At 40.5% G+C, this 27,445-nt stretch overlaps 5 protein-coding genes across 11 annotated transcripts; all 5 read left to right on the top strand.

The window, feature by feature from the left end:
- The first annotated feature begins 3,345 nt into the window (after positions 1 to 3,345).
- Positions 3,346 to 4,805, top strand: LOC119027756. Its single transcript, XM_037113190.1, has 5 exons — positions 3,346 to 3,403; positions 3,519 to 4,220; positions 4,308 to 4,433; positions 4,516 to 4,559; positions 4,692 to 4,805. Exons 1-5 carry the CDS (start codon positions 3,346 to 3,348, stop codon positions 4,803 to 4,805), a joined length of 1,044 nt encoding a protein of 347 aa, XP_036969085.1.
- A 1,785-nt stretch (positions 4,806 to 6,590) lies between these two features.
- On the top strand, positions 6,591 to 8,906 carry LOC119027409. The gene is made up of 5 exons (XM_037112582.1): positions 6,591 to 6,655; positions 6,771 to 7,472; positions 7,565 to 7,690; positions 7,773 to 7,813; positions 7,945 to 8,906. Exons 1-5 carry the CDS (start codon positions 6,598 to 6,600, stop codon positions 8,056 to 8,058), a joined length of 1,041 nt encoding a protein of 346 aa, XP_036968477.1. The 5' UTR covers positions 6,591 to 6,597; the 3' UTR covers positions 8,059 to 8,906.
- Positions 8,907 to 12,133: 3,227 nt separating this feature from the next.
- On the top strand, positions 12,134 to 16,157 carry LOC119026611. 4 transcript variants are annotated; one of them, XM_037111018.1, is made up of 10 exons: positions 12,134 to 12,258; positions 12,421 to 12,693; positions 12,801 to 12,914; positions 12,999 to 13,042; positions 13,178 to 13,330; positions 14,605 to 14,669; positions 14,813 to 15,502; positions 15,614 to 15,730; positions 15,815 to 15,858; positions 15,963 to 16,157. In XM_037111018.1, the coding sequence occupies exons 6-10, from the start codon at positions 14,615 to 14,617 to the stop codon at positions 16,080 to 16,082; spliced, it is 1,026 nt and encodes a 341-aa protein (XP_036966913.1). In that variant the 5' UTR covers positions 12,134 to 12,258; positions 12,421 to 12,693; positions 12,801 to 12,914; positions 12,999 to 13,042; positions 13,178 to 13,330; positions 14,605 to 14,614; the 3' UTR covers positions 16,083 to 16,157. The 4 variants fall into 4 exon arrangements, with proteins under 4 accessions (XP_036966913.1, XP_036966912.1, XP_036966914.1 ...); XM_037111017.1 differs by having other exon boundaries at positions 13,178 to 14,669; XM_037111019.1 differs by having other exon boundaries at positions 12,161 to 12,258; positions 12,425 to 12,693; positions 13,178 to 14,669.
- A 2,128-nt stretch (positions 16,158 to 18,285) lies between these two features.
- Positions 18,286 to 20,084, top strand: LOC119027418. 4 transcript variants are annotated; one of them, XM_037112593.1, is made up of 5 exons: positions 18,286 to 18,351; positions 18,482 to 19,192; positions 19,422 to 19,547; positions 19,650 to 19,660; positions 19,746 to 20,084. In XM_037112593.1, exons 1-5 carry the CDS (start codon positions 18,294 to 18,296, stop codon positions 19,863 to 19,865), a joined length of 1,026 nt encoding a protein of 341 aa, XP_036968488.1. In that variant the 5' UTR covers positions 18,286 to 18,293; the 3' UTR covers positions 19,866 to 20,084. The 4 variants fall into 4 exon arrangements, with proteins under 4 accessions (XP_036968488.1, XP_036968487.1, XP_036968489.1 ...); XM_037112592.1 differs by having other exon boundaries at positions 19,617 to 19,660; XM_037112594.1 differs by lacking the exon at positions 19,422 to 19,547 and having other exon boundaries at positions 19,617 to 19,660.
- Positions 20,085 to 24,842: 4,758 nt separating this feature from the next.
- LOC119027402 lies at positions 24,843 to 26,807 on the top strand. Its single transcript, XM_037112575.1, has 5 exons — positions 24,843 to 24,908; positions 25,036 to 25,743; positions 25,988 to 26,110; positions 26,198 to 26,241; positions 26,364 to 26,807. The coding sequence occupies exons 1-5, from the start codon at positions 24,851 to 24,853 to the stop codon at positions 26,481 to 26,483; spliced, it is 1,053 nt and encodes a 350-aa protein (XP_036968470.1). The 5' UTR covers positions 24,843 to 24,850; the 3' UTR covers positions 26,484 to 26,807.
- The last annotated feature ends 638 nt before the right edge of the window (positions 26,808 to 27,445 follow it).

The raw sequence follows: 27,445 nt of genomic DNA, 5'->3' as shown, positions 1-27,445 counted from the left end.
TGAGATCTGAAGTCATGTCAGGCATGAAAAAGGCTCTTCCTGGGTTGTCTTCGTGGGTTCATCCTGTTGCAGAGCCGGCATTGCTCGCCCGTCAGTGAAAAGTCAAGAAACAGGAAGGCGGTGCAAGCCGGTGTGTGTACATTAAGGTGGAGAATCTAAGCAACAGTATGTAGCCAAAGATCAAAAGAAATACTGAAAAAGAGTTGATTTTTGAGTCTCATTCTCAGGCCGTCAAATACCGACGCCCTGTTAAATTTGCACTCAATGTCCCGGTATCTGAAATACGTATGAGACAAAAAATGTGTAATTGTAAGGAGTGCCGGAGTTTTAGCAGTATTTACCTCAAAACTGTATTTGCAGAAAAAACAGTAGATTTACTGCTCAATGTTTTTTTCTGACACTCAGACAGGTAAGTGTTCATCAGAGTGACAGCCTGGGGGAAGAAATTTCTCTGTCCTGTCATTTTGGGGTACAGTGTTCTGTATAGCCTACCAGAGGGGTGGAGCTTGAACAGTGTGTGTCTGGGGTGTGAGGTGTCTGCAGAGATGTTACCTGCCCATTTCCTGACCCTGGACCAGTGCAAGTTCCGTATGGAGGGCAGGTTGACTCCAATCATTTTTTTCTTTAGACACAGTTGCCCGTTGTAGTCTGTTCCTGTCCTGTTTGGTTGCAGAGCCAAATCAGACAGCAATGAAAGTGCAGAGAAGGGACAGGATCATCATGTACAACCGGATCAGCAGCTATTGATGCAAGTTGAACTTCCTGAGCTGTTGCAGGAAGGACAGACTCTCCTGAGCCTTTTTCTGGAGAGTGTCTATGTGGGAGGACCGCTTCACGTCCTGGGAGACTGGGGTCCCCAGAAACCTGAAAGTGTACACACTGTGCTGTTGAGGATTGTGGGGGCAGGATTGTAGGTGGGCTCCGGTCCACTGTCATCTTCATGGTCTTGAACGGGTACAGCTCCAGATGGTTCTGACCACCAGTGTTGTGAATGATCGTTAATGAATTTGTTCATATTTTGGGGCGAACATGAACCGAATGTACTGTATTCTGCCTGATGAACGTCATTGTGAGTGCATTCGTTTTTTGGTGTTTGTGAACAGCGCCCTCCAACAGTTTAACTCTGTTCATGACAGTGCCAGATTTCCATGGAGCCTTCCAGGTGAAAACCCGGTCAAACCCCCCCGTAAACGGGCCTTCATATGTAGTGGAAAAAACACCCAATCTGGCAACACCAGCCACCACAGAGTCGCACTGCCGCGTGCGTCGTCAAAATGCGAAGCATGGAGGCAAAAACAAATGGAGGCAGCAGCACTACCTCAGACTCTGCCGCCACATTAATACGGCATCTTCGTGTGATTACTCAAAACAATTTTATGAAAAGGTCGGTGATGATCCAGGTGGGAAAAATCTGATCGTTTTGTGTAAACTTTGCCTGCCAGGTTTCAAGAGGCAACTTCATCAACAATGTCAACAGCAAACCTGAAACAGCACATAGAACTTAAGCACCCGGCTGGCCTTTCAAGGTATGTGCGAGTGAATAAAAAATCATAAGACATGGCAACAGCAAGCCAAAACAGATCCTCTACCACCCAAATAGCATTAAATGGATAGTTAGTGTTTTTTGAAGTGGGGTCATATAAAGTACATATCTATAGTCTATCTGTTCCCTACCGTAATCACCAATCAGTGCAGCCTCAGTTTGGAGAAGTAGAGAGACACTCCAGCCCAGACGCTCAGCTTTGTACTGCAGTGAACAGAGTCCAGAGAAAAAGTAAATTAATAACTTACAACAAGGCGCACCTTGAAAAATCTATAACAGTTCAAGTGTACGTTGTATAGGGAAACTTCACATTGCTTTACATCGCCGTCAGACCTGCCTTTCTTTTGGCGCTACATTTTTGTCAACCATAGAAACATACTTCTTGAGTGGAGCTTTGACATTTACCACCATCCTGGTAGTTTTACTGGCTCTCTCAGAGTTCAAGAAGAAAAAGAGAAACAGTTATCAGTCTGCAAGTAAATGGTACTGTTTGTGTCTAACAGCTTTTTTCCACGAAATATAACTTTGGAATGAAACAGCTTTATTCGTGTTTCACAGAGTCTCAAGCAAGATTATCAGCTCCCTCAACAACAAGTGATGAGGTGAAATTTAATGATCGGTTAATTACCTTTGAAATACATTTATTTTCACATTAACAAATTGGTTTGGGGCTATTTTTTAAGATTTTGTAAGGATTGCTATCCTAATTTACCTCTATGTATTTTGTTACCAGGGTCGCAGAGAAGACCTCCATTATGCTGCTTTAAATGTTAACTTGCCCAACAGATCAAGAAGACAGAGGAACAACACCAACAATGAATGTGTGTACTCCAGTGTGAAGCATTAAAATGTTTAATCTTTCATTTCTACTTTTTCAATAAAGTTTGTTTTTGTTGACATAGTGTGTACAGTAATGCAGAGAAGTGAGATCTCAAGTCATGTCAGGCATGAAAAAGACTCTTCCTGGGTTGTCTTTGTGGGTTCATCCTGTTGCAGAGCCGGCTTTGCTTGCCGGTGTGTGTACATTAAGGTGGAGAATCTAAGCAACAGTATGTAGCCAAAGATCAGAAGAAACTCTGAAAAAGACAGCTGATTTTTGAGTCTCATTCTCAGGCCGTCAAATACCGACATCCAGTTAAATTTGCACTCAATGTACAGGGATCTGAAATACATATGAGATAAAAAATGTGTAATTGTATGGTGTGCCGGATTTTTAGCAGTATTTACATCAAAACTGTATGTACAGTTAAAAACAGTGGATTTACTGAACAATGTTTTCTTCTGACACTCAGACAGGTAAGTGTTCATCAGAGTGACAACCTGGGGGAAGAAATTTTCGTTTTGGGGTACAGTGTTCTGTATATATATATATATATATATATATATATATATATATATATATATATATATATATATATATATATATATATATATATATATATATATATAATATTTGTATTATCATTATATGGTATCAACTCTGGACTCTGGATGATCCTTTTGGTATCTGGTCCATTGCTGAATGTGGAGCAGGACTTTTTATTGTGTATTGGTGCATTTGTTTATATTTGATACAGGTCATATATTTTATTTTAAATCCAGTTTCAGAGTGGTGTTTTCCATGTATCTGTGAGGTACAACTCTAACCAATGTGACACTTGTAACAGTGAACATGCATGTGACTATGTTTCCTACAAAGCTCATACAGAGTCATTTCAGGCTGGCCAATCAAACATGGTCTTCTCTCTATAGGGTGGAGAAGTTGTTGAGATTCTTTCATTCAACTCAAGGATTCAAACACGATGACATCTCTGAGGCTTGTCTTCTTTCATCTGACATGTTTGATCTTAGGGATGATGGGTGAGTTGAGTTTTGAGTTTGAGTTTGTATGAAAGTGATTTTTAATGTAACCATAATTCTGAATTCTGTTGGGTTAAGTCAGTGAATATTTGCTTCATCTTTTATTTCACTTCAGCTCAGATGACAGATCTGTCCATAACAATTCGTCAAGAAAGACGCTTTGTATCAGCCAACATTGGAGACCATGTCTGTCTGCAATGTTTCTATGAAGATGATGGCTCAGCATGGTTTTACTGGTACAAACAACCTCTGGGACAGAAACCACAGCTAATCTCTACCTTCTTCAGGTTTGACCAAAATGGAACTTTTTATGATGAATTCAAGAATAATCCACGCTTCACACTGGATACAGGGGATGGCACAAATCACCTTACAATTTTTGATTTGAGCACTTCAGACTCAGCCACTTACTACTGCGCGAGTGTCTACACGTTTGTCTTTAGTTTTACTGAGGGCACAACCGTCAGTGTGAAGGGTTCAGGTTTGAACATCCCAGCTTCGGTCCATCAGTCACCAGCTGAGATCATCCAGCCAGGAGGCTCTGTGACTCTGAACTGTACAGTACACACTGGGACCTGTGATGGAGAACACAGTGTTTACTGGTTCAAACACTCTCAGGAATCTCATCCAGGACTCATTTACACCCATGGAGGCAGGAATGATCAGTGTGAGACGAAAGACAACACACAAACACGCACCTGTGTCTACAATTTGCCAATGAAGAGCCTGAATCTTTCTCATGCTGGGACCTACTACTGTGCTGTTGCCTCATGTGGACACATATTGTTTGGAAGCGGGACCAAGCTGGACTTTGAAGGTAAGTAACCTTTTAGACTGCCTCATTAATACTTCCAAAACCAAAAACATGCTTATGGCTTTGCATCTTTTGTCTGTCTCTCTGCAGACAAAGTTGACTCTCCTGTCTTGGTGTATTTCTTGAGTGGAGCTTTGACGCTGACCACCATCCTGGTAGTTTTACTGACTCTCTCAGTGTTCAAGATGAAGAAGAGAAACAGTGATCAGTCTACAGGTAAATGGTACTGTTTGTGTCTGACAGCTTGTTTCCACTACATACAACTTTTCAATGAAACAGCTTTATTTGTGTTTCACAGAGTCTCAAGCAAGATTATCAGCTCCCTCAACAACAAGTGAAGAGGTGAAATTTAACAAATTGTTAATTAGATTTGAAATACATTTAATTTCACATTAACAAATTGGTTTAGGGCTATTTTTTTTAGAATTTGCAAGGATTGGTATCCAAATTCACCTCTATGTATTTTGTTACCAGGGTCGCAGAGAAGACCTCCATTACGCTGCTTTAAATATCAACCTACCCAACAGATCAAGAAGACAGAGGAACAACACCAACAATGAATGTGTGTACTCCAGTGTGAAGCATTAAAATGTTTAATCTTTCATTTGTACTTTTTCAATAAAGTTTGATATGGTATCTTTAAAGTGGTCTGTAGTCAAAACATGCGGTTCAGTATTACTACATTATGTCCGTATTGAACGATATTGTGCACCTCATGATTTGTGTTCAGTGCAAGCATTCAGTATCAGTGCAAGAAGTGTGCCTTTTTGTGGGAGTTGAGTTGGTGTGTGGCCAATTTTGAAAAAATAAAAATAAAAATAACAAAAACCAAGGCTACTAATTTTGTCACGTGTGGAGAAAGTTTGCAGACTTTCTTAAAAAATCTTGGACCAGTGCAAGTTCCGTATGGAGGGCAGGTCGACTCCAATCATTTTTTTCTTTAGACGTAGTTGTCCGTTGTACTCTGTTCCTGTCCTGTTTGGCTGCAGAGCTGAATTAGACAGTGATGAAAGTGCAGAGAATGGACAGGATCATCACCGAGAACCGGATCAGCAGCTGTTGAAGCAAGTTGAACTTCCTGAGCTGTTGCAGGAAGGACAGACTCTCCTGAGCCTTTTTCTGGAGAGTTTCTATGTGGGAGGACCACTTCACGTCCTGGGAGACTGGGGTTCCCAGAAACCTGTAAGTGTATACACTGTGCTGTTGAGGATTGTGGGGGCAGGATTGTAGGTGGGCTTCTATCTCCTGTCACCTTCATGGTCTTGAACTTGTTCAGCTCCAGATGGTTCTGACCACCAGAGTTGTTAACAGTCGTTCATGAATTTGTTCATATTTTGGGGCGAACGTGAACTGAGCGTACTGTATTCTGCCTGATGAATGTTATTGTGACTCCATTCATTTTGGTGTTTGTGAACAGCGCTCTCCAACAGTTTAACTTTGTTCAGCACGGTGCCAGATTTCCATGGAGCCTTCCAGGTGAAAACCGGGCCAAAACAAACCATAACCAGGCCTTCATATGTAGCGGAAAAAACACCCAATCTGGCAACACCAGCCACCACAGAGTCGCACTGCCGCATGCATCATCAAAACGTGAAGCACGGAGGCAAAAACCAATGAAGGCAACAGCACTACCTCAGACTCTGCTGCCACATTAATATGGCATCTTCGTATGATTACTTAAAACAATTTTATGAAAAGGTCAGTGATGATCCAGGCGGGAAAAATCTGATCGTTTTCTGTAAACGTTGCCTGCCAGGTTTCAAGAAGCAAATAATAATTGACCAATAATTTTCAACCATATAACTGAAAAGAAAACAGCATGCTAGCAATGTCATAGTAAGCAGGTTAGTAAATTAGCATGTAGGCTCAAAGAGCTGTTAGCATGGTTGATCTTGTTGTGTTGTATCTGTCAGTGCAGTGTTCATTGTGGTTTTCAGAAGGCTGTTCTAACCAGCACATTATGTATTGAGGTTAATGTTAGATACTATGAAAGAAGATGCCTTTTTGTACTGTATATATATATATATATATATATATATATATATATATATATATATATATATATATATATATATATATATATATATATATATTGCTGAATGTGGAGCAGGACTCTTTATTGTGTATTGGTGCATTTGTTTATATTTGATATAGGTCATATAATATATTTTATTTCAAATCCAGTTTCAGAGTCCTGTTTCCCATGTATCTGTGACGTACAACTCTAACCAGTGTGACACTTGTGACAGTGAACATGTGACCATGTTTCCTACAGAGCTCATACAGAGTCATTTCAGGCTGGCCAATCAAACACGGTCTTCTCTCTATAGGGTGGAGAAAGTGTTGAGATTCTTTCATTCAACTCAAGGATTTGAACACAATGACATCTCTGAGGCTTGTCTTCTTTCATCTGACATGTTTGATCTTAGGGATAATGGGTGAGTCGAGTTTTGAGTTTGAGTTTGTATGAAAGTGATTTTTAATGTAACCATAATTCTGAATTCTGTTGGGTTAAGTCAGTGAATGTTTGCTTCGTCTCTTATTCCACTTCAGCTCACATGACAGATCTGTCCATAACAGTTCGTCAAGAAAGACGGTTTGTATCAGCCAACAGTGGAGACCATGTCTGTCTGCGATGTTTCTATGAAGGTGATGGCTCAGCATGGTTTTACTGGTACAAACAACCGCTGGGACAGAAACCACAGCTAATCTCTACCTTCTACAGGTTAGATAAAAATGGAACTTTTTATAATGAATTCAAGAATAATCCACGCTTCACACTGAATACAGGGGATGGCACAAATCACCTTACAATTTTTGATTTGAGCATTTCAGACTCAGCCACTTACTACTGCGCAAGTGCCTATACATTTGTCTTTAGTTTTACTGAGGGCACAACCGTCAGTGTGAAGGGTTCAGGTTTGAACGTCCCAGCTTCGGTCCATCAGTCACCATCTGAGATCATCAAGCCAGGAGGCTCTGTGACTCTGAACTGTACAGTACACACTGGGACCTGTGATGGAGAACACAGTGTTTACTGGTTCAAACACTCTCAGGAATCTCATCCAGGACTCATTTACACCCATGGAGGCGGGAATGATCAGTGTGAGACGAAAGACAACACACAAACACACACTTGTGTCTACAACTTGCCAATGAAGAGCCTGAATCTTTCTCACGTTGGGACCTACTACTGTGCTGTTGCCACATGTGGACAAATCGTGTTTGGAGACGGGACTAAGCTGGACTTTGAAGGTAAGAAACTTTCTAGAAAAAAATGCCTCATTGATTTTTCCAAAACCAAAAACATGCTTATGGATATGTTTCCGATGTCTGTCTCATTCCAGACAATGGTGACTCTCCTGTCTTGGTGTATTTCTTGAGTGGAGCTTTGACATTCACCACCATCCTGGTAGTTTTACTGGCTCTCTCAGTGTTCAAGATGAAGAAGGGAAACACTTATCAGTCAACTGGTAACTTGGTACTGTTTGTGTCTGACAGCTTGTTTCCACTGAATATAACTTTTGAATGATCAGTTTTATTTGTGTTTCACAGAGTCTCAAGCAAGATTATCTGCTCCCCCGGCAAGTGATGAGGTGAAATTTAATGATCGCTTAATTACCTTTGAAGTATATTTATTTACATGTTAACAAATTGGTTTAGGGCTATTTTTTTAGAATTTGTAAGGATTGCTATCCTAATTTACCTCTATGCATTTTGTTACCAGGGTTGCAGAGAAGACCTCCATTATGCGGCTTTAAATCTCAACCTGCCCAACAGATCAAGAAGACAAAGGAACCACACCAACAGTGAATGTGTGTACTCCAGTGTGAAGCATTAAAATGTTTAATCTTTCATTTCTCCTTTTTCAATAAAGTTTGATATGTTGTCTTTAAAGTGGTCTGTAGTCAAAACATGCAGTCCAGTATTACTATATTATGTCTGCTCTGAATGGTATCTTGCACCTCATGATTTGTGTCCAGTGCCAACATTCAGTATCAATACAAGAAGTGTGCCTTTTTGTGGGAGCTGAGGTTGTGTGTGGCCAATTTTGAAAAAAAAAAAAAAAAACAGAAACCAAGGCTACTTCTTTGTCACATGTGGAGAAAGTTCGCAGACTTGCTTAAAAAATCTTAAAATTTTGAGAGTTGTCGAGTTAGGAGAGGATGCATTTTATCAACGCTTTCTACAACAAATTCTTAATTATTTGCCCCCTCTTGTAAAGTCTGTAAACGTTATTTCTTATTTCTTATTTCAATGTACTTTTTTATTGACATAGTGTGTACAGTAATGCAGAGAAGTGAGATCTGAAGTCATGTCAGGCATGAAAAAGGCTCTTCCTGGGTTGTCTTTGTGGGTTCATCCTGTTGCAGAGCCGGCATTGCTCGCCCTTCATTACAAGACTGTACCCTTTTCAGTTCATCCTGTTCAGTCATAATAGCAAACCTTTACATAGATATGACACAGTATTGCCTCACTTATATGTTTTCAATTAAACTTTGGGAGGGTGGGAAACTTTTGAAGGGTGAGTATATTTTTTCTCATACAAGTGCTGTATCTCTTTTTTTTTTAAGTATCCATTTAAAAGTTATATTAGGACCCCATGTTGGGTCAAAATCCAAACATCCCATTAAACAATGTAAACTCATGTGTACCCTGTGACTATATGTTTTTGGAGCTACCTTCGAAATCCGACCATATTCAAAAAATTCCACCTCCAAATCAGAATAAATAAGACAACAATCCAAGCTTCTGCAATCTAATTCTTCATTACCTGCATCACACAGGCACAATTACAACAACAACTCAAGAAACTACAGACCATCCTGCGATGGACTCACACCTGCAACGCCCATCAATAGCCAAGAGTATCCAGCCCCCACTACTAGACTATTCCATGAGCAGTCAATACTCAGGAATTGGACCACACCCATCCTCCAATTGGCCTTAACCTTTTTTTCTATCTCAACCAAAGTAACGTTACTAGAGCTTACACGGTTGAGCTGTTCTAGCATTCTGTCTACAGACAGGCATAGTATATATGAACTTATACTCTTGAAAATTCTATAAAAGTGTGTCCAGGAGCACATTTTGACATAATGACACACATACCTGTGCACAGTTTTACAAGGTTTACAACATTGTATGCTGAGGCTGTCACAGCAAGGCTATTAAAGCCAGATTGAACCTGTTCCTCATATCCAGATTGTATAGTCTAACATCACAGTGTCAAGTCAAACAGTTGCAACATGTCATCAGGAAACACAACAAAACTTGACAACATGGATTTTGAGTGGCCGACCCACTGGACTGGATCCAGCCCCTCACTCTGTGCACGTTAAAGAACATACCATAATGGGAAAAATTAATAAATAAATAGCACACTAAGTGAAAAGAAATGTATGCAGACTGCACCTGCACAGCTTAAATTTGAATATGACACAGTTTTAAAGTGAAACATATTCAGTAACATAAATTCACAGGTTTGCGTCAAGCTATTGCTAACCAAACCTCAAATAAGTAGGTGGCAGCTGTGCTATTTAAAGTCATTCGTCTGCCTGTGTGAAACACAACAGACTAAACAACTACGACTACTCTAAAGACACTGTTGGTTGGTCAACATTATACAACTGTTCTTAAGCGATAAATTATCTTGTTTTACAGACCTCTTAGAATATGTTTTTTAGTTGTTAAAACACACATATCAAGAAGACAGAGGAACAACACCAACAATGAATGTGTGTACTCCAGTGTGACGCATTCAAATGTTTAATCTTTCATTTCTCCTTTTTCAGTAAAGTTTGATATAGTGTCTTTAAAGTGGTCTGTAGTCAAAACATGCAGTCCAGTGTTGATATATCATGTCTGTATTGAATGATATTGTGCACCACGTGATTTGTGCTCAGTGCCAACATTCAGTATCAATGCAAGAAGTGTGTGTTTTTGTGGGAGCTGAGGTGGCGTGTAGCCAATTTTGAAAAAAGTAAAATAAAATAAACAGAAACCAAGGCTATTTCTTTGACACGTGGAGAAAGTTTGCAGACTTGCTTAAAAAATCTTGAAATTTTGAATGTTGTTGAGTTAGGAGACACTGGATACATTTTGTTAATGCAGTCTACAACTAATTCTTATTTATTTGCACCCTCTTGTAAAGTCTGTGAATGTTATTTGTTGTTTGTCTAAGCAATGCACTTTTTTTTATTGACATAGTGTATACAGTAAAGCAGAGAAATGAGATCTGAAGTCATGCCAGGTATGATAAAGGCTCTTCCTGGGTTGTCTTTGTGGGTTCATCCTATTGCAGAGGCAGCATTACAAGACTGTATCCTTTTTAGTTCATCCACTTCAATCATAATAGCAAACCTTCACATAGACATGTCACCATATTGATCTGATCCACCTAAACCTAGTCAAGTCCCCTCAAGTGAACGACTTTAGCTGTTTATCACTGTTTTACTTGTGTGTTTTCAATTAAACTTTGACCTCTTAACACAATAAAGTAAGGTGGCAAGTATTTCTAACATAATACGAGGTAACATTGTCATTGTGAACATGTTAGCTGGCTGTTAGCATGTCGCTCAAAGCCAAGCTGCTAGCATAGTTGTAGACTCTTCATCTTGTTGCACTAATGCTCTTGTCAGTGCAGTGATGAATGTGGTTTTGAGCTTGGTTCAAATGTGTTCGCACTATGACACAGAATTACTTATGAAAGTGCTGTATCTGTTTTTGTATCCATTTGAAAGTTATCTTAGGACCCAATGCAAATTTTAAACATACCACAAAACAAGTTTGGTAAACTAATGTGCACCCTTTGACCCTGTGTTTTGGAGCTACTGTCGAAGACCAATCATATTCAACAAACTCTTCCCCTGCATCACACAGGCCCACTTACAGCAATAACTACATGAGCAGACAGCACTCATGAGTTAGACCACACCCATCCTCAAATTGGCCTTAACTTTTTTTTTTTATCTCAACCAAAGTAACATTTCTAGAGCTTGCACGGTTGAGCTGTTATTGCATTCTGCCCACAGACAGGTGTACTACACATAAACACATACTCTCGAAACGGCTGTGAAAGTGTCTCCTGGAGCACATTTTGACATGATGACACACATGCATGTGCACATTTTTACAAGGCTTACAACACTGTACACTGAGGGTGTCATAGCAAGGTTATTAAGGCCAGACTGAACCTGTTCCTCATATCCAGATTGTATAGTCTAACATCACAGTGTCAAGTCAAACGGTTGCAACATGTCATCAGGAAACACAACAAAACTTGACCTTCACCTTAAATGTGAACATGACATAGTTTTAAAGTGAAACATATTTAGTAACATAAATTCACAGGTTTGTGTCAAGCTATTGCTAACCAAACCTCAAATAAGTAGGTGACAACTGCGCTATTTAAAGTCATTCGTCTGCCTGCGTGAAATACAACAAACTGAACAATTATGACTACTCTGAAGAAGAGACTACACTGTTGGCTGGTTAACATTATACAACTGTTCTGAAGTGATAAATTGTCTTGGTTTTCCGACTTCTTAAATATGTTTTTCAGCTGTTAAAACACACACGTAACAACATAACTGTATGTTGTACTGTACTGAAAAACATTTTCCGAGTTATTCACCAATTTTATGAATCATCTGCCCAAAATCGCTTGATTTCTTTATGACACCATGGCATCCAGCCCATTTCCACGCACTGAGCAAGGACTCGTATTGCCCATAGTGACTTGTGTTGTATTTAATAAAGAACACTTGCTTTCTATTTTTAAGTCCAGTGCAAGGAGGACGTTCTCTGAAGCATCTGTGTCTAACCATGTGAATCTCCTCAGAAACCAAACTTAGTACTGAGCACGTGATCGTGTTTCCTATAAATCGCACAGAGATATTTCAGGCTGGCCAATCAAGCTCAGTCTCGTCTGTGAGAAGCGGAGAAAAGAAAAGTTTATGTCATTTGGCACTCAAATTTGTTGCGATGACATCCCCGAAGTTTGTCTTCCATCTGACATGTTTGTTCCTGTGGATAGCGGGTGAGTTGAACTTGTTGATTCAAGTATTCATGTTTTGTTTGGCTGCTCCTCAAACTGATGTCTCTGACGTAATGACTATTCTGAACTCTTTCACAAAGAAGTAACTGTGTGTTTGCTTTGTCTTTGTCTTTGTCTAACCCCCTAACCCTAACCCTGTGTCAGAAAGGAGTGGGGACAGCTTGACTTCGTCATGTTTCACTACAAGAATTCAGTTGAACAAACAGCTTCCTGGACAGAAATTATGGCTCAGCGTTACGTGCCACAACCTTACAATAAATGGCACCTCTCACTGTGAACTCGTGGACAAACTTAACCTGACAAGCACAAATTTGACCATCTTAGACTCAGTTACTTCCACCTGTGAATATTCAGTTTCATACAAGAATGGGAGTATTAATTTCACTGTAGAAGACAGGACCAATCCGGACTCTGAGTGTGAGTTACTTTCGAGAACAGGCTGTCTCATCTGATGAACATTAGACCTCAATCAAACATAACAAACCCAAGCTAAATCTCTGTTTCTGGCGTCTGTCTCTCCACAGATAAGTTTTTCGTGTACATCTTGAGTGGAGCTTTGGCATTCACCTCCCTCCTGGTTGTTTTACTGGCTTGCACAGTGATCAAGATGAAGAGGAGAAACAGTTTCAGACTCCAAGGTGAAGCAGTCAAATCTATATTCTTGTTACCACTGACGATGGATTTTCATTAATAAAAAAAAGATTTGTCCTTCTCTCATTCAGATTCTCAAGCGAGATCGTCAGCTCCCTCCACAGCAAATGATGTAGTAAGTTCTCCTCTCTCACTTGAATTACCACTCAAATAATACTTTATCGCGCAAAATGTAATGATTCTTTGTGGACGTTCTTTTGATTTTTGTCAGACTGCTGCAATACATTCTGACCTTGTTTGTCGTTGCCAGAGTTCCCAAGAGGCAGACGGCCTCCATTATGCGACTGTAAGTTTTAACCAGCGCGACGGATCAGGACGACAGAGGGAGAACAACACCGTTAATGAGTGCGTCTACTCCAGTGTGAGGCCGTAGAACTGGACATGTGTCTTTTCCACTTCTTAAGTAAGACTGTATTTGTTACTTTTAAAGTAAATTTAAAATGTAGACCTTGAGGTGAATCTTTTATTTTATTATTTTTTTTTCTTCCCATTGCTCTGTTATCACCGAGGTGATAAGATTAGTTAAGGTTTAGCAATATTCACATGGACGGCCCTGTACCCTCTAGTGTTATCGTTGTCACCTCAGAGTAAAGTCTCTATCAAATCAAACCAGTACATTTTTTTAAGGTCAGATTAATTGATGCTGCCCAAGAGACACACACACAGCTTTTAAGGATGTCATTGTCTGTTTTGTTTTGCCAACAGTGGCTTTTTCAGCACCCCTGTAAATGTTCTTGTATGCACATTTTTTTTGTTATTAAAGGTCACACATGTATGAACTTCTGTCTGAAACCATGTGAAACCCTTATACGTGCGTAGCATCCTGTAAGCGTGACCTGGGAAAAGGTTGAAAGTGAAAAAATGGCATCCTCCATGTTGATTTACACAGGGCTCTGGCGTTTTTAGAGCAAAAATAACTGCCTAAAGATGGCTGCCAAGGGCCAAGACTCCTCTAAAAGGACTTTGGTTTTGAGTGTGACGGTGACACAATCTAGGGAGGAAATAGATGCACTCAAGCTTTTTTTTGGTAGACCTTGAGGAAACTGTGCGCTCTGTTGTGTCACGTAGGTAGTTTATGTGAAACTACACTTCCTGTGTGTTGTGCCCAGCGTACAGAGGCAGATGCCGACGTGCTGCACATGCAGCAAGTGTTGACCAGATGTTACATGGCCAAAACCTTTATGAGGTACTAGTTGTTACGCATGATAAAATGTGTTGTCTCTCTTTTGGTAATCAACATAAAAATGACGCAATGAAGCATGCAGTACTCTTGGCGTGATGACCCTTTAATCCCCATGCTTTTTGTAGTGTCTTCTCTTTTTGAGCGGCCCCTTTTTGTGGTTTCCAGCAGGACGCAAGGGTGCCTCTCGCACGGATATCCCTTAAAGCATACAGTAAGATTCAAATGCAGCAGGTCAAATTCATAGAATAATGTCGACTCTGGGAGACCAGATGCATGCAACTTAAAAAGTTATATAAAGGTTTATTTTTACTGATTTTAAGTCAAATTCTATACAACCTGCTTCCTCGCCATTTGGACCAAACCTGACACTATATGAGGCGGTGCACAAAAATAGGACGCAGAGCACATTGTCACTTCAGCTTGCACAATCACACACACGCTCGTCGCTAAAGGGCAGAGGGGCTATCTTACGTTCGTTTCATTTCCCATGGCAGTCTGAACACGATGACACCTTCAGTGTTTGCTGTCTGTCTCATATGGCTGCTTGGGGGACAAATGGGTGAGTAGCGTTTTCTTTTCTTTTTTTTTTTTTTTTTGTTATTAAAACTCAATTCTCTAGTGTACAATCATCCAAAGATTTCCATTATTTTTTTGTAAAAGAAAATTAAATTCACGTTTGCTCTGTCTTTTATCTCATTTCAGCTCAGGCAACTGGTCCAAAGTCCTCATCTATTCATCAGGACAGTGATTTTGTATCAGTTAGAGCTGGGGACGACGTTACGTTGCCATGTTTCTATAAAGGTGAAATTGCTGCAAAGCTTTACTGGTATAAACAACCTCTAGGACAGAAACCACAGCTCATCTCTACTTACTACTTGTATGAGGAAAAGGCCACCTTTTACAATGACTTCAAGAACAACCCTCGTTTCACACTGGACACGGAAAATGGCAAAAACTACTTGACCATCGCAGATTTGCACATTTCAGACTCGGCTACCTATTACTGCATGAGGTGCTATTTAAACATGCTAGAAATTTCAGAGACCATTACCGTCGGTGTGACGGGTTCAGCTTCGATCCATCAGTCACCGTCTGAGAGCATCCAGCCAGGAGGCTCTGTGACTCTGAACTGTACAGTACAAACTGGGACCTGTGATGGAGAACACAGTGTTTACTGGTTCAAACACTCTCAAGAATCTCAACCAGGACTCATTTACATTGATGGAGGCAGGAATGATCAGTGTGAGAGGAAAGGCAACACACAAACACACACCTGTGTCTACAACTTGCCAATGAAGAGTCTGAATCGCTCTCATGCTGGGACCTACTACTGTGCTGTTGCCACATGTGGACACGTACTGTTTGGAGACGGGACCAAGCTGTACACAAATGGTAAGTAACTGTTAGTCCATCTCATAATTACTCACCGTACTTCCTAAATAAACTCAGGATAAAAAAAAGATTTAAAAAAATGCAAAAAAAACACTGTTTGGTTCTGTACAGATGAGGATGCTTTCGGGTATTTCTGGAGGGGAGCTTCAGCATTCTTCAGCATCCTGGCTGTTTTACTGGCTTTCTCGGTGTGCATGATGAACAGGGGAAACGGCTGCAAAACCTCAGGTGACTAACACTGTCCGTGTGTGGCAGCGTGTACTTAATAAACATGACTTTTGAATAAAAAGCTTTTCTTCTGTTTCACCGCAGGGTCTCGATTGGGATGTTCCGCTCCCTCCAAAGCAAGTGCAGAGGTGAGTAAAGACTGTTGATCTCTTCAGACACATAGTTTTACTGCACGATACATGTCTTCTGTGAGTAGCAAAATAACTATATGTGATGTATTATTTGTTGCCAGGGTTACCAAAATGCAAACAACCTCTATTACGCTGCTTTAAGAGTGAACCTGACGAAGAGATCAAGAAGACAAAGGGATCAGACCTGGAGCGAGTGCGTGTACCTACGTGTAAAGCAGTAGAACTGGACATGTGTTCTTTTGATTAAGAAATTGTAATCTTGTAAAGCAAATTTAGATTAAAATTGATCTAAAAAATCTGTATATCTGGAATACTTTTGAGGTACTTTATTGTACTTTTAAGGTCAAAAGCTCAGATTTAATGTCGCTATAGAAGCTGCTTTTAGGATCAAGATTACCTCACATACTTTCTCTCTCTGTTTTTCAATAAATTCAATGTGGATACCCAGTCAAATCATGCTATATTTTTGTGTGTGAATTTTATGTTGTTGACAATCAAATAAAAGTGCCAAACATTTCAGACATCATGTGTGTGCTTGTTCAATACAGAGGTAACTCCCACCACAGTTATGATGGCGACCTCACCCACTCCAATTTCGTAAGTGAGTCATAAAGCCTGACTGTTGCGATGCCAGAGTAAAATGGGAGTGAACTGTAAATGTGAGACTCTCTTATGAGACATTTCTACCAGGAGCATGTTAATGCATCAGGTACTGTGTAGAGCGCTCCGGTTTGCCTGTGCCTGCAATGATGACTTTTTAATTGAAAGGGGAACTAGTGATTACTTTTAAGATTTCACAGTTATCTGAAGCGTGGTCATAGCATAAGGTTTTGATTTTTGGTGATTATTCCAGGGGGAGATTCCAGAGGTTTTGAAATATTTTCGGCACAAGATTGAACATCCACAATACAAACACACACACACACACACACACACACACACACACACACACACACACACACACACTGCTAGAGAAACAGGATGACCACACCCTACACACTGCACAACAGTGCAGTACACAACTAAGTTAACTAAGCTAAATGCTGTAGTTTCACAGACAGACAGATTAACAGGTTGGTGCGAGGCCCTTGACAGGAGAGTTTCTGACTATTTCTACCTGTTAGCATTAGCTATTGGTCAGGGTCACGACCTGTGTGAGCAGGACAAGAGTGGGACCATAAGGCACACAGACAGACAGATGGGCAGGTAATCAAGGAACAATTTAGTTCCATAAGCACAAAGCTAACCGAAGAATCGAGCCGGGGATCTCAGACAAATGGCATGGGAGCTGGAGCAGGAGACACTGAGGCAGGCTGCCTGTGGAAGTACAGATAGATCCATGGAGCCGGGCTCGGAGGGATGACCCAGACAGGAAATACAAATCTGAGGGCATCTAGTGGACAGAACATGAATAATGACTGTCTGAGGAAGAGGAAGTAAGAATATGGCTTGAAGAGAGGGACAAAAGAGGCCGGCGCTCCCCTGCTAAAACATTTAGGGTTGTAAAGGAATGTGCGCAGGTCAGCTTGATCATTCATTACCTCAAAGGAATTATCACTGTTAATCGTTCTAAGCAGCAAAAAGATGCAAACCACTCAGCAGGATGTGAGGTTGATTGCACTCAGATAATGTCCCTAAATCCTAAAACCCCTTGCAATACAGATCCAAAACAACAGATTCTTTATCAGGTCACATATGATGTATAATTCAAACTCACAGTGCTAGTCAGAATATGTTTTAGTTGGAGGAATATGAACAGATCATATTTAGGGTAATCATGCTGGCTTAGATCAATAGAATTTTGATTATTTTTCGTTTTTCTTTTTCTTTTTTTATTCCGAATATGCAAATAGAACATGGCTTCCTGATTGCTATTTAGCAAATTATTTCCACAACATCATATGAAATATGAAATGAAGATTTTGAGGAAGCAAAATAATATGATAAAAAGACATATGCGACAAATGACATATGCGAAAAGGAGGATTATGACGCTCAAAGCTTCTCACGTTTTAAATACATCACACATTACAGTCTTGCTTTACTCTACCACAGTCCACAGAGTGTTGAATATCAGTAAATAATAATAGCAATGGACGGCTCAAATCTCTGTTAAACATAATGACCACAGTGTTTACCTGGACACTGAGCATATATGCAATGAACTGTCTGTTACTGCTGTGTATATACTGGAAATAAAGATATGCTTTTGCTTGATTCAAGATTTAAGATCCAATAAGGAGCCGTAATGTTCTCATATCACTCGTTTTATTCAAAACCCAGAACTTGGATAGATGGCAGTGATCATGTGCTCATGTTCCCTCTATGGGACACAGAGTGTCACTTTAGGTCGGCCAATCAAATTCAGTCTTGTCTCTGTAGGGTAGAGAAACCATCGACATTCTTTCATTCTCCACAGCAGCTTCAACACGATGACATCTCCAGTGGTGGCTCTCTTTCTTCTCACATGGTTGCTCTTGGTGAAAATGGGTGAGTTGCTCTTTGTGGCTTCAATCTAGTGTAATCTCTCAAACAAACGCTTCTCATATATTTTAGTGGTTACCCCGATTTGTTACATTCCATCAGCTTTTCATTTGTTTTGCCTGTTATCTAATTTCAGCTCAGACGGCTGATCTGAAATTCTCTTCATCTGGTCGTCAGGAGAGAAGATTTGTATCAGTTACAACTGGGGACAACTTGACTTTGCAGTGTCTCTCTAAAGACGATGTTTTTCCTCCAAGACTTCGCTGGTATAAACAAACTCTAAGTAAGAATCCAAGGCTCATCTCTAATTACTACAAGTATGAAACAGATGTCACTTTTTATGATGAGTTCAAGAACAATCCACGCTTCACGCTGGATACAAAAAATGGCAAGAATCACTTAATGATCACTGATTTGAACATTTCAGACTCTGCTACCTACTACTGCATAAAGTTCTATGCAAACGATTTGACGTTTTTAGAGGACATTACTGTCAGCGTGATGGGTTCAGGTTTGAACGTCCCAGCTCGAGTCCATCAGTCAGCATCTGGGAGCATCCAGCCAGGAGGCTCTGTGACTCTGAACTGTACAGTACACACTGGGACCTGTGATGGAGAACACAGTGTTTACTGGTTCAAACACTCTCAAGAATCTCATCCAGGACTCATTTACACCCATGGAGGCAGGAATGATCAGTGTGAGAGGAAAGGCAACACACAAACACGCACCTGTGTCTACAACTTGCCAATGGAGAGCCTGAATCGTTCTGACGCTGGGACCTACTACTGTGCTGTTGCTTCATGTGGACACATACTGTTTGGAAACGCAACCAAGCTGGCCTCTAAGGGTGAGTAATTTAGTGTTAGAAATTGCTATTCTGACAAGTAAAAATGCGATGGGTGTGTTTTTTGTTTTTTTTTGTATGGAGGATCGTATGTTGTACTGGACTGTGAATGTGGGGCTTTGAGCTGTACATTTAAAATGGATTTGTCTAGCCATAATACCTGCATACTAAACCGTGGATCTAAACAGACAACACACTGCAAGCTCTGTCTCTGATGTCTTACTTTCTACAGATGAGGTGGACTGTCTCACCTTGGTGTATTTCTTGAGTGGCGCTTTGACATTAACCATTGTCCTGGTGGTTTTGCTGGCTCTCTCAGTGTTCAAGATGAAGAAGAGAAAGAGCTGCCAGTCGACGGGTAACTGGAACTTTTATCATTTCTTCTTTTTTTTTTATTGGTTCTCTGATTTCCTGTTTTTGTATCCAGAGTCTCAAGCAAGCTCTCCACCTTCCTCCACAGAAAATGCAGCGGTGAGTGCAATTCTGAGGAACTCTTGTGGACATTTGTTTTTAGGAGCCACATTGTGATCTACTCTTTATACATCTTGTTTACCAGGGTAACCAAGAAGCTGAAAACCTCCATTATGCTGCTTTAAGTGTTAACCGAACCAAGAGAACAAGAAGACAGAGGAACAACACCAACAACGAATGTGTTTACTCCAGTGTGAAGCTCTAGAACTGTATGTGTTTTTTGCATTGCATGAGTACGGTGTCAGTTCTCCCAAGAATCTTTTGGGTGCTGTCACATAGGATTAGATGTAGATCCTCTGATTTAAATTTCTTGTGATATGGTTCCATGGATAATTAGTTTTCTCACTGAAATCATCTATCGAAACTCTTAACGTACCAGTAAATTTAGAAGAACAATTATTTTCTTCAAGCTCCAATTAGGCTTTGAGCACCGGCGCAAATCAATGGTATTATATGTCTGTTGTCTTTCATTCATTATTATTTCCATGTCGATTTTGCGCCATCAATGATCCAATAAATTGATCAATGAAACTTTGTGTTGTGTTTGATCCCTGGAAGTGCCACCAAAGCGTGTGACTGACCTCATCAGTACATCAGCAATGGTCTAACAAAAAATGTTCACCTCTGAACAGCCTTTTCAACACACATTTCATGTAGATGAAACATTTACAAACCAATGATGTATTTAACACAACAGACATCTGAGATGCACCTATGAGTCTGAATTTTTACACTAAGCTTTTATGAGCCATATTTCCCAAAAAACTGTTTAATGGATGCTCCCAAGCATTGGTATTATTATTATTATTATTATTTATTTTTATTATTATTATTATTATTATTATTATTATTATTATTATTATTATTATTAGGTATTAGTTACGTTTGCTGAGTTACTTGTGTAAGGATGTAAAATGCTGTCAATGGCCAATACAGCCATTACTATTTGAAATGAATTACCTTCAACTGCAAAAGAATAAAAGTATAAAATGCTAAAATGGGACGAGTATATGTGTGGGAACTGCTGGTATATAATATTTAAGAGGTTACGTGTATGATGAGACTGTTTAGGGTGCCCTGCGGGTGACTCAGATGGCCCCATAGTAGCACCAACTGTTAAGATGAACAAGATTTACAAATCCACCTTTAATGGCTACTTCGTCTGGTTACGTGTTTCAAAATGCAAAATATTTTACAGCTGTATGTGTAAAACGAGGGAACTCTGCGGTTTCAACTTAAATTTGATTTTTACCTTGCCAATTGCCTCATATGTGCTACTGCACAGGTCACTGATAAAACCCATTGCATTACATCAAAATATGGACTTGAGTCTGACTGTGTAACAATGGTCAAAATGTAATGTTCACCATTCGAGGACATATTCATATTCACAGACAATATGAACAAATGCATCGTCATTTTCAATTAAATATTCATTCATTTTACTCAAATCATTGTCTGTTCTTGTTATTACCATTACTCGAGCAACTGACTCGAACCTTAGAGCCGATGTAACTGTCACTATCCTATGAGAATGAATACAACCGTAAAATATCCATGAATGACAACGTGTAAAGCCAATGCCTATCCATGTCATTTAGCCTAATGGAAACAGCTGAGACAGTCACTTCTCTTTGCAGATCCATCCAAGTCGAGGGTCATGTCTGATGTTGAAATTTGCAGCACATGGGACGGGTGTTTAACAGTCAGTCGTGATATGTAACGTGACTTGCTGAAGTTCATCACAGAAAAAGTTTCGCACACATACACGGAGGCAAACGAAACAATTATCCTCTATGCGCATTTGGAACCTTTTTTTGAGAGCAACACTGTGCAGGCAATGGTTACGCCCGCAGGTCCAAATGAAGTTCACAAGTTTTACCACTGTCTTGGCAACATGATCAAGTGGCAACATGGATTTATACAAGGATTCCTGGTGAATGACGCAGAGTAGGACAGATGTTGGGGACTCGAGTCACATGACTTGACTCGAGTCGCAAAGTTGAGGACTTGAGACTTACTTGACTAACACTGATGAAAGACTTGACTTGGCATTCATAACTTGACTTAAACTTGACACAGATGACTCGAAAGTCTTGGCCTTTCTTTCTTTCTTTCTTTCTTTTTGCGCATATTGAGAAGTTAATTTCGTTTTTGATACGTTGCCCTCTGCCACTGTATGATGCGGTGCATGCAAGCCTGGCAGGTGGCGGACAGGATCAGAGGAGGAGAGGCAGCATGGAGGGAGCTCCAAAAATCATCAAATTTGGATTCAAAGATTATTTCATGCCTGGGCGATTTTGGCCGCCGTCTCGGTTAAAGCGCGTGTATGTATCAGATCCAGCATCTTCAGTGCACACAAAGCCATTATTTTGAATGTAGGCACGCATTATGTGCATTCACAACCCAACACTACACCGTATCGACACAAATTCGGTGCAACGCACTCATTTTTTCGTGCACATCCGCGATGGACCTGCTTTTCCCTCAGGTGTTGTGTCTGTGTCTCTCCTACTGTTTCTCACAGAGCTCTGCCCCATTTGAAAGGAGAGGGGGGGGCCATATGTGTAAAGACGTCGCCTCCGAAATGTAGAATGTCTTTTACAGAAGTGAAACACACATTTCAGGACAGAAAAGATATGTCCTGTGATTTTCAGCCTCCTTTTATAGGAGGGGAGGGGGGACAATACCTCAGAGTAATATTCTCAGCTGTCAGGATGTGCAGTATGGTGCAGTTCCAGTGTTGATGTTAATCTAATCTTATTCTTGGGTTTGAAAAAAAATCTGAAAATTGATCAGCTATGCAATTACATCGTATTATTGACTAACCACCCTCTTCTGTTTACTGTGTCTACAGATATGAAGAATACATTCATACAAACTTCTTGTGACTTGTTTGACCTTAGCCATGACTCGACTTGACTTGCTTGAGTAATAGCAATGACTTGACTTGCTTTATTTTCATCACACTAACTTGGGACTTGCTTGAGACTTAAAGGTTAAGACTTGAGATTTGGAGTAGGACTATCAAATCTAAGTTAGGGCTCTACTCTCTTACCCGGTCCTGATTCCTGTGCAGCAGCCTGTTTTTTTTTTTCCCCAATAAGGTTTGTCAGTGGTCACGTTCAGCAATGTAGTCCATGGCAAGTTCAGTCCCTCAGAGCATCCTGATATAGCGTACCTTGTCTTACAGGCCCGATCGCCATGGCAAGAAACTCCTCCTCTATTTCAAAACTGTCATTGATCCCTAAAATCAAAATAAGTAGCTTGGTAGTGTCTTTGACATCTGTGCTCTCATTAAGCACATTGGAAATACACCATCACACACAACTCAAGATGGACAGTCTACAGTCAAGACAGACGTATAGAGCTGGGCTTGTGAGCAACCAGGAGGCGGGGCTGAACGACGGTGCAGATCTTGGCAGTAACCTGGATGCAGGCAACTCAGATGGGGCTGCTCTAAAGGCCGGCGACCACTCTTCAGAACAGGCAAGACATTCAGATGGGCAGAACTGCCCAGGAGGGAGGGCAGAGCCACTCTTGGGAGATAAACAGAACTGGTAACAGTGCAGGTGGTAAGGAGCAGCTGTTGGTTTGAGAACATTCCGCTGTACGTTGGTGTAGGCTGGTGGATAAGCATCCAGAGTGGGGATTACAGGCTGGCAACTGAAGCTTGCTACTGGCCTCAACGATAATCACGAGCTGAGAGCTTGAGAAGGGTGTTGGACAAGCATGAGTTGGGAAACTGAAGGTCTGGCTACGGGTTTGCAGGGACTGCCATCTAAAGGTCTGGCTGGGTGTCAGTATGGGTAGGCAAAGATGGTTTTGATAGTTCATTCTAGATGCCGTTACGACACGTCTTGGCTTCCGTGGGACCTTGTGAAGTGACCTTGCAGTTCCCCTAAAAAAAGTGACTGCTGGATTTGGGTGGGTGGCTCCAGTTTACTGAGCAGGGTAGGATAGGGCTCACGAAAGGCAGGACCAGAAAACAGATAGTGCGATAGCTTCGGGTTCACCCAGATCTAATTGACTGGAGTGAAGGCTTTTTGCTGGCAGACTGATGTGCAGACTGGAGGCTAGCCGACCAGGGTGAAGGCTGTTCGCTATCATTCTGATGGCAAGCATGCTGCAGGTTAGCTAACTAGGGAGCTGTATGAAGACTACACCCCTTTGCGGTTTCAGCTCGTTCTTCTGCCAGGCAAGGCTGGCTTTTGAGTATGTTGCAGCAGCACTTTGCAAGGTCGTGAAAGGTTCAAATCATCTCGTGTATCCATGTTTGGCCAGTTCATACTGTCATGAAATAGTGTGAGCAGGACCACAGGAGTAGACAATGCAGGCAGAGCTAACATTGATCAATGATTTACTTGCAGCAATCTAATTCAAAGCTTACAGGTCCATGAGGAAGGCAGACAGGTATTCAAGACTCACATATAAAAGCACAAATCAAGAAACCATCCAAGAGGAACTTGCGATGTTTGAGCAAAAATAAAAATCAGGGGGCATCTGCTGGACAGAGGGAGAATGGCAAAGACTGTGATTGAGGAAGTGAGAATTTGGCTGAAGTCAGCTAGACCAATTTTAACCTTCTTTCAGGTCACCTTTGACGGTGCTTCAACTTAGAGTTCTAGTCAGATTATATTTAATTGGAATAATAGGAAAGATCTTATTTTGAGTGCCTATTCATGGGGACTTGATGACTGGAATTTAAGTTGCGATGATCAAAGCACTGTACGTTTTACATTAATCGTCAAAATCACACAGCACAGTGTGTTGTTTCACTGCACTACAGCTTGAAAAGAAAGTTGAGTATTAGCATATGAATTATAGCTATGGATGAATGGCTTAGATCTTTGTTTTGGTACATGTTAAACATAATGACCATCAGTTTTTAACTAGATATTGATCTTGTTACTGCTTGTTTATACCGGATCACAAGATATGCCTTTGTATTTTGGGATATAAATTAAATCAGGAGCAATGGAGGAGTAATGTTCTTCATATATCTCTTACCGCTTGAGCGTCTTTACAAAACCCAGAACTTAACACGATAGATTGCAGTGAGCATGTGATCATGCTCCCTATATGGGGACATAGAGTGTCACTGTAGATTGGCCAATCAAATTCATTCTTGTCTCTGAAGGGTAGAGACACCATCGATACTCTTTCATTCAGCACAGCAGCCTGAACACGATGACATCTCCAGTGTTTGCTCTCTTTCTTCTAACATGGTTGCTCTTGATGAAAATGGGTGAGTTGCTCTTTGTGACTTTAATCTAGTGTAGTGTATGGTATCAAACAAATGTGAATCACATTTTTAGCGATAACCCAGATTTGTGACATTACACCAACTATTAACTGCTCTTATTTAATTTCAGCTCAGACGACTGATCTGAAATTCTCATCATCTGTTCATCAAGAGAGAAGATTTGTGTCCGTTAAAACTGGGGACCGGTTAACTTTGCAGTGTTTCTATAAAACGAATGTTCCTGCAAGGCTTTATTGGCATAAACAAAGTCTCAGTGAAATACCAAGGCTCATCTCTAATTACTACAAGTATGAAAAAAAAGTCACTTTTTATGATGAATTCAAGAACAATCCACGCTTCAAACTGGATACAGAAAATGGCAAAAATCACTTGACGATCACTGATTTGAACATTTCAGACTCTGCTACGTACTACTGCACGAGTTTATATGCATACGATTTACAATTTTTAGAGGGCATTACTGTCAGTGTGAAGGGTTCAGGTTGGAACATCCCAGCTTCGGTCCGTCAGTCAGCATCTGAGATCGTCCAGCCAGGAGGCTCTGTGACTCTGAACTGTACAGTACACACTGGGACCTGTGATGGAGAACACAGTGTTTACTGGTTCAAACAGTCTCAAGAATCTCATCCAGGACTCATTTACACCCATGGAGGCAGGAAGGATCAGTGTGAGAGGAAAGACAACACACAAACACACACCTGTGTCTACAACTTGACAATGAAGAGCCTGAATGTTTCTCATGCTGGGACCTACTACTGTGCTGTTGCCTCATGCGGACACGTCATGTTTGGAAACGGGACCAAACTGGACTTTGAGGGTGAGTAATTTACTGTTATAAATTGCTAATGTGAGGATCAGTAAAAAAAAAAGAAAAAAGAGTCAATGCTTGCTCCCCCATTAGAGTGTTTTGCTTATCCTAATAAAGGGTTTAATGATAGAGGATCATATGCTGTACAGACTGTCAATGTGTCGCTTTTGGGCGTATATAAAATGGATTCCTCCACACATACCCTCAGATGAAAACACGCTGCAGCCTCTTTCTGATGCCTTCTTCTCTACAGATAAGATGGACAGTCTCGTCTTAGTGTATTTCTTGAGTGGAGCTTTGACATTCACCACCATCGTGGCAGTTTTACTGGCTTTCTCAGTGTACAAGATGAAGAGAACCAGCTGCCTGTCTACAGGTAAATGGACCTTTTATTTAGTTGATCTAGCAGCTAGTGTTCTCTCAAGTTTGCTTGGGATTAAAACATTTTCTGTTTCCTAACTAGAGTCTCAAGCAAGATGTCCACCTTCCTCCACAGAAAATGCAGCGGTGAGTGCAGTTCTGATTAACCGCTGAATAGTTATTCAGCCACCTTTTGTTATCAGCTGCCTTGTGGACATTTGTTTATAGGAACCAAATTGTGATCTACTCTTTATAAAATGTGTTACCAGGGTTACGAAGAGGCTGAAAACCTCCATTACGCTGCTTTAAGTGTTAACCAGGCCAAGAGAACAAGAAGACAGAGGAACAACACCAACAGTGAATGTGTGTACTCCAGTGTGAAGCACTAGAACTGTTTTATTTGCATTGCATGAGTAAGTTGTCAATCAAGAATCTCTTGGGGGGCTGTGGATGTAGATCCTCTGATGTCTCTTTGTTGCTTCCTTGTGGTAAGGTTTTGCAGCGTACCTTTGCATCCTGGTGGTTTCACTGTTACTTTGTTTTCTCAACAAAAACATGTATCTTAACTTAACAGACCAGTAAATTTAGCACAGATGTTTGTTTTTTTTAATCAAACACTCCTCTTTGGCTATGAGCATCAACACAAATCAGCGACATTATATGTCTTTCAGCTTTTATTCTTTTTCATTTCTATGTACATTTTGTGTCATCACTGAGTAAATAAACCTATCACTAAGTCTTTTCCGCATTTCCTTAAGAGTGTATTAAATGGATGCTCCATTAATGGTAACAAAGTTGAAAATGGAAAAATGTTGAGAAAGAGAAAAAAAATCCAGATTTTCAAGACTTACTCTTAAAACATCAGATATTTCAGGGTGGTTAAATGTTGTTTAAAGTGAGTTGTGTGAGGATTAAAGATACTGTCCATGGCCAATACAGACAGATTAAAAAAGAAAAGTAATAAGTACTTGAATGCGTCAGCAAATATACTTGGGCCTGCCCAATTAAAATATACGTGTGGGAAACACCAGTGCACATTTAATAGGTTACACGTATTAGGAGACTCAGATCCTCACTGCAGGCAATCAGGCACCATCCTTTTAGAACCTGAGGCTCTTTTAGCTACTGTTCACTACCTTTAAGTCATTATTTGAGACCCGTTGATCTCTTTCCTTCATACAGTTGGCTTTATGCCTCTTTAAGCACAGCAGGCTTTGTGGTTTTCATGCAAGATGTAAGGGTGGAGTGAATGTGAATTCTTGCATACATTATGAAGTTCTGTAGTCATCAAATGAAATGACAGATTTAAACATGTAGTATGTATCAGCCACAACATTAACGCCACTTTATC

This window comes from Acanthopagrus latus, chromosome 10 (genome assembly GCF_904848185.1).
Source record: "Acanthopagrus latus isolate v.2019 chromosome 10, fAcaLat1.1, whole genome shotgun sequence".
Lineage (NCBI taxonomy): Eukaryota > Metazoa > Chordata > Actinopteri > Spariformes > Sparidae > Acanthopagrus > Acanthopagrus latus.
The sequence above is the reverse complement of the archived record's forward strand: the minus strand, read 5'-3'. Positions and strand labels throughout refer to the sequence as shown.

What these genes read in the sequence shown, in the direction of transcription:
- LOC119027409 (XM_037112582.1), top strand. Translation starts at nt 6,598, where the DNA reads ATGACATCTCTGAGGCTTGTCTTCTTTCATCTGACATGTTTGATCTTA. An exon ending in TTTGATCTTAGGGATAATGG is followed by an intron (nt 6,656 to 6,770) that starts GTGAGTCGAGTT and finishes ATTCCACTTCAG; the next exon opens with CTCACATGACAGATCTGTCC. An exon ending in AAACACTTATCAGTCAACTG is followed by an intron (nt 7,691 to 7,772) that starts GTAACTTGGTAC and finishes TGTGTTTCACAG; the next exon opens with AGTCTCAAGCAAGATTATCT.
- LOC119027402 (XM_037112575.1), top strand. Translation starts at nt 24,851, where the DNA reads ATGACATCTCCAGTGTTTGCTCTCTTTCTTCTAACATGGTTGCTCTTG. An exon ending in GTTGCTCTTGATGAAAATGG is followed by an intron (nt 24,909 to 25,035) that starts GTGAGTTGCTCT and finishes ATTTAATTTCAG; the next exon opens with CTCAGACGACTGATCTGAAA. An exon ending in CCTCCACAGAAAATGCAGCG is followed by an intron (nt 26,242 to 26,363) that starts GTGAGTGCAGTT and finishes ATGTGTTACCAG; the next exon opens with GGTTACGAAGAGGCTGAAAA.
- LOC119026611 (XM_037111018.1), top strand. Translation starts at nt 14,615, where the DNA reads ATGACACCTTCAGTGTTTGCTGTCTGTCTCATATGGCTGCTTGGGGGA. An exon ending in AAACGGCTGCAAAACCTCAG is followed by an intron (nt 15,731 to 15,814) that starts GTGACTAACACT and finishes GTTTCACCGCAG; the next exon opens with GGTCTCGATTGGGATGTTCC. An exon ending in CCTCCAAAGCAAGTGCAGAG is followed by an intron (nt 15,859 to 15,962) that starts GTGAGTAAAGAC and finishes ATTTGTTGCCAG; the next exon opens with GGTTACCAAAATGCAAACAA.
- LOC119027756 (XM_037113190.1), top strand. Translation starts at nt 3,346, where the DNA reads ATGACATCTCTGAGGCTTGTCTTCTTTCATCTGACATGTTTGATCTTA. An exon ending in TTTGATCTTAGGGATGATGG is followed by an intron (nt 3,404 to 3,518) that starts GTGAGTTGAGTT and finishes ATTTCACTTCAG; the next exon opens with CTCAGATGACAGATCTGTCC. An exon ending in AAACAGTGATCAGTCTACAG is followed by an intron (nt 4,434 to 4,515) that starts GTAAATGGTACT and finishes TGTGTTTCACAG; the next exon opens with AGTCTCAAGCAAGATTATCA.
- LOC119027418 (XM_037112591.1), top strand. Translation starts at nt 18,294, where the DNA reads ATGACATCTCCAGTGGTGGCTCTCTTTCTTCTCACATGGTTGCTCTTG. An exon ending in GTTGCTCTTGGTGAAAATGG is followed by an intron (nt 18,352 to 18,481) that starts GTGAGTTGCTCT and finishes ATCTAATTTCAG; the next exon opens with CTCAGACGGCTGATCTGAAA. An exon ending in CCTCCACAGAAAATGCAGCG is followed by an intron (nt 19,661 to 19,745) that starts GTGAGTGCAATT and finishes CTTGTTTACCAG; the next exon opens with GGTAACCAAGAAGCTGAAAA.